General features: G+C 46.6%; 1 protein-coding gene across 1 annotated transcript in view; it reads right to left on the bottom strand.

Moving 5' to 3' along the window:
• The window catches only part of NUDC (nudC nuclear distribution protein), a gene marked incomplete at its 5' end in the record, with an annotated part of 7687 nt that overhangs the window by 431 nt on the left and 2252 nt on the right, over positions 1-5004 (bottom strand). Inside the window, 6 exons of the mRNA XM_009073204.1 lie at positions 1555-1673; positions 1773-1856; positions 2436-2630; positions 3019-3132; positions 3574-3657; positions 3992-4192. Of these exons, the coding sequence (XP_009071452.1) occupies positions 1555-1673; positions 1773-1856; positions 2436-2630; positions 3019-3132; positions 3574-3657; positions 3992-4192 (797 nt within the window). The remainder of the gene's footprint in view (positions 1-1554; positions 1674-1772; positions 1857-2435; positions 2631-3018; positions 3133-3573; positions 3658-3991; positions 4193-5004) is intronic.

The raw sequence follows: 5004 nt of genomic DNA, 5'->3' as shown, positions 1-5004 counted from the left end.
CTGCCAGCCTAGCAGGTCAGCAAGTCCAGACACGAGAGCTATTAATGATCAAACACACACCCTTTCACTGTTACCTCTCGGACGGACACGTTGCAGCCACGACACTGACTGCAGGGCACAGGGGAGATGGTGAGGGCAGATTATGATGGAAGCTCCTACCTGTCAGCTGGAGCATTACTGAGGACATGGGGAACAGCTCCAGTGCTCTGACAGTGAAAACTGGTGGAGGACACGACCAGAGGAATCTGGTTTCACACCAGTGCAACCTGATACCAAATGTTCTGCAGTCCCAGCAGAGAGAATCACAGACTGGTTTGGGTTGGAAGAGACCATGAAGATCATCTTGTTCCAACCCCCTGCCATAGGCAGGGACACCTTCCAAGGACTATTTAGACTTGGGTTGCCACATCAGAAAGTTCTGAGAACAATGCACTGTGCCTAGGAGTGACTGCGAGTGATTTGTGCACAGAAGCTCCTGCTTTCCTCCTCTGCTCTGTTCCCCAAGGGATACAACATATCACACCCACATAGAGGGTTCACACATGAGAGCCAAGTAAGGCCAGGCCTCAGTCTCCTCTGTGTCCTCATCTCAGGTTTTCCCCTAAAATGCCACCACAACATTTCCACTTTCCATTTCCAGGGAAATCTGTGCTATGAGGATAATGTCCTTATTTGGCAGCCTGGAGAGCTCCACTGGCAGAGATCAGCACCCACCTGGGTGTCACTGAGTCTACTTTGGCCTGAACAAAGTCTAAACTTCCTCTCCATCCTTTGCCAGCCAATGTGCACACAAGCCAAACTTCCAGAGCACCAAACAAGTGACCTTGCCAATAAGGTGTCCTGCATTTGGACCTCCCAGAGCAGAGGACTACCTCCCATTCCACTAACTCCACAGGCACTAGGGAAGTCTGGTCTCTGCTCTAGTCACACCCCACTCAGCTCACTGACCACACTGAAGCCTCTGGCACTACAGATAAAGCCAAGGGAAACAAGGAGTCAGGTCTGTTGCACTAATCCTCCTTCCACCTGGAAAGAAGATGAGGGGCTGCACTTGCTGAAGCTGTGCTGTGACCCAGAATTACCTCCACACCTTCCTGGATGGCCTTGGGAGCTCCAGGAGTCATTTCCCTGCTGCAGTGCCTTAGGCCAAACAGGGCAATAAAGCCATAAACGTGGCCTGGGAACAGCTGTCTGGTGGCAAGTGGCAGGGAGGGGTCATTATCTGGGCTACTGAGGGAGATTAGAAAACAATCAAGACCATGTTAAAGTTCAGCAGAGATGGCACCTCCAGTCCCAAACATTCTTTCTGGCCTTGAAATCAGCAGATTAAGACAATTCCAGGGTTGGGCTATGCCCAGAATTTCTCATTAGGCTTTTTACCCTCATAAGCTTTTAAGGGCACAGGTGGTTGGCCAACAAGGCAATGACTATGCAGATGTGAGCACAGGCAGGACTGAAGGCCAAGCTGCTTTCTGCTCACGTAGCTGTGTCAAAGAAGAAGAGGAGAAAGGCTTGGGAAGGCAAAATCCCCACAAAGGAAGGAGGTGTACCCACTTTTTCAAAATGTCTTGCTTCTTCTGTTCATCAGAGGTGGGCAGGCCCATGGATTTCTGTCGCTGATCATACATCATCTTCTCCACCATGCTGCGAGTTTCACTGTCCAGGTCTGACAGCTGAGAACAACATCAACACTGGAGCAACTTGGCTCAAGTGAGAGAAAGCCTTTGAGAAAGGCTTTTGTACAACATCCCCTAAACCAGGGCAGTTCTTACCTTTGAGTTCTCTGGGTTAATCTTCTTGGTGTTGATTTCTGGGTCTGTGGAGACCAATTTGTTCCACCATTCCATCTTGTTGATCTAGAGGATGAAGAAGCAAAAAATAGCTTATTTTTCCTGGACTTGCTCTAGGAATTTTAAGTCTCAGTCACAGGAAAAAAAAAAAAGCTGCTGGAATCAAGTTTTATTTGACAGTTTTCTAAAATCAGTAAAATCTGAGCATGGATAAAGGGTACTAGTTCCATTCCAAACCACTTTAGGCAGCCTGAGTTTCCACAACTGAGAAATCTGAGCATGTCAGATGTCCTGTTTGGCATGACATAAATGGGATTACAACAAACCACCTGGAGTAGCCCAGAAGAGACACAATAAGGTCTGTCCCTGGATTTTCATGCCACTAACATGTCAAAACACGACATGATTCTATTAAGGAACAACTTTAAAATGACTGATTCCCTTCCAGCTTTTCCTGAACTGCTGAGAAACCCACTGGATAGCCTGGATCAGCAATATCTCACTTCCAGTGACATCACTGACACTGCACCAAGGATAATCATAGTGGTTGTGTTTCAGCTGGAAGCCCAGAGCTGTGTCTGGCTCTTATTTCACCTGGCAAACAGCAGACAAGCCTGAATCCTCCCCCAGTCCATTCTCCTTTACCTTCTCCAGGTGCACAGTGACTGTTTTACCATCTTCAATGAGCCAGGAGCTCTCCTCCACCTTCACCTCATTGAAGAGCTCTCCATCAATGACAGGAGCATGGCCCTTCAGGCCGACTTTGAGGCGCCGTCTCTGGATGTCCACCACCATATCCTTCCCCTTCAACCTGAAGTTCACCTTGAATGGGATGGCCAGCTGGGGCAGACAAACAGCAGAGCTGAGCAGTGAAGCCTCTCCTTACCCTCCTATCCCACCATTCCAAGAGTTTCTGCCTTGGTTTCACCAGACTCAGACTGTTTTCCTTGAGTGAGTGGGAGGTGGTAGGATACAAGGGACCATAAAAAGGGAAGCAGATTTTAATGTCTGTTTAAAACAAGACAAAAATTTGGCAAACTACAGTTTCTGGGAATTTTATTCACTTACCAAGCTCTCTCTCAACTATTGAAACACTGTTCTTAAGTATAACTAACAACCTTCCACAGGGAACTGAAACACAGGGAGTTGACTCCTCCACCCTTCCCAGCACCTGCTCTTACTCCCTTATCTCAGATTCCTTAGATCGTGGTAATAAAACTCTACTTACATCCAATTCTGAAAGAGTCTGTGTCCATCTATAATTTGGAAGATCAGCTCCATTGCCAGAGTTGGGTTTAAGTTTTCCTTTATCCTTCTCATCTTCCTCTTCGTCATCTGTTCCCTAAGGAACCAATTCAAGTGCAAAGAAAGAAGCTTTTCAAGTTTCCATTTATCTTTCACTTGTAACAACAACTTTTGGGTTTTATAAGAACTCCAGTCAGGTTCATGTATTTGATATCCACATAAATTTAGCCCAAAATAAGTAGGTGCCTCTGTTAAAATGTGATTTTAAAAAAAAAAAACGACAAAAAAACCCCAAAATCCTTACTGAAACCTTTGGGAATTGTGTGTATTTTTAAAATAAGCCAGACTGAACACTCCCTCACACACACAGGAGTCCTCATGATTGCCCAGAAACACATTTCTTTCAGCCTAAGGCCAGGTTGGACAAGGTTTGGAGCAACCTGGGCCCATGGCAGGGGGTGGGACTGGATGGGCTTTAAGGTGCCTCCAATCCAAGCCATTCTGTGATTCTAAAATAAATGCCTGAGATGAGCTTTACCTGTTTGTTAGAATCTGAAGATTCACCTTCATCCTCTGAGTGTTTCACTACGACATTGTTCACCTGTCCTTGTGCCTCCTTCTTCTGTAGAAAAAGAGAAGGAACTTGCTCAGCCAAGTGCTGTCCCTGTGTCACTTCCCGACCTGGCACTAGATGGCCTCAGCCTTTTCAACTCAAACCAAAGAGCAGGAACTGCATCCAAGACTTTGAAAACAGGGAATTTTCAGCCCTTAGACAAGGTAGAGGAAAGAGGTACAACCAAGGAGGAGATTCCCTTTGTCCTCGCACCTTGGTGACTGCAGAGGAACACGCAAGGAATACACCTGAGCCGTTTTAACCCCTCACTGCTCCCTGAGCCACACACAGGTAAGCAGAGATCACCTAGCTGGCACCTGCAGGCCCCAAACAGCACTCTCACCTGGTCGATTTCTAGCTGCAGCCTTTCTGCTTCCTCATCTGTGAGTTCCTTGATCCTTGGCTCGTTTGCTTCCTGCTTTTCCTTGGCCAGTTTGGCCGCACGCTCGGCCTTCTCACGCCTCTCAGCCTCCTGACGAGCCTTCTTCTCCTTCCTTTCCTTCTGGGCCAGTTTGTTGTGGTGGTTGAAAGCATCTGTGATCAGCTGAGGGACAGGAACATAGGTCAGAGAGGTTTAAAAAAATCCCCAGTTTCCAACCCAACCCTCAGCCTGCTGAGGAGCACAGGAATGTTAGTTAAATCACACAGATGTTGTGGCTTTTCCCTCCACTTGTTTTCTGACTGAAAATCTAGAGGTTTTTCGATTCAAAAAAGAGAGAAGAGAGAGAAAAAAAGGAAACTAAAAGAGAGAAAATTCAAAATATTTAAATGTAGCCCTTCCCAGTCCTTCCTTACACAGGGACTATGTCCATGGAGGTAACATAGGAATAAAAATTCTCCCATTTGGTTTGTCCTTTGTGCCATTCCAGCAGGACAAACACATGCCCAACTCATCCATCTGACAGCTACTCCATAAATCCAGGACAGCTGGAAGAACAGAGACACCAGATCCAAGTTTTTTTACCTACTTCTGACCTTTCCCATGACTGGGCTTTTCTCCAGGTGGAGCTTCAGTGCCACAATTCAGAGGAGAAACACTTGAAAAACCTCTGCGTGTTATACTGAGGGGCAAGTTCCTCCCTAAACCTTTTGTTTCAACCTCCCTCCAAATTCTCCAAAGGTTGTTGTGACTATGAGAGGCAAAACAGATCCAAGTTTTTTTACCTACTTCTGACCTTTCCCATGACTGGGCTTTTCTCCAGGTGGAGCTTCAGTGCCACAATTCAGAGGAGAAACACTTGAAAAACCTCTGCGTGTTATACTGAGGGGCAAGTTCCTCCCTAAACCTTTTGTTTCAACCTCCCTCCAAATTCTCCAAAGGTTGTTGTGACTATGAGAGGCAAAAAGGTCTCTGAA

This window comes from Acanthisitta chloris, unplaced genomic scaffold (assembly GCF_000695815.1).
Source record: "Acanthisitta chloris isolate BGI_N310 unplaced genomic scaffold, ASM69581v1 scaffold21710, whole genome shotgun sequence".
Classification (NCBI taxonomy): domain Eukaryota; kingdom Metazoa; phylum Chordata; class Aves; order Passeriformes; family Acanthisittidae; genus Acanthisitta; species Acanthisitta chloris.
Note: the sequence above shows the minus strand (reverse complement) of the source record. Positions and strands in the feature narration are given on the sequence as shown.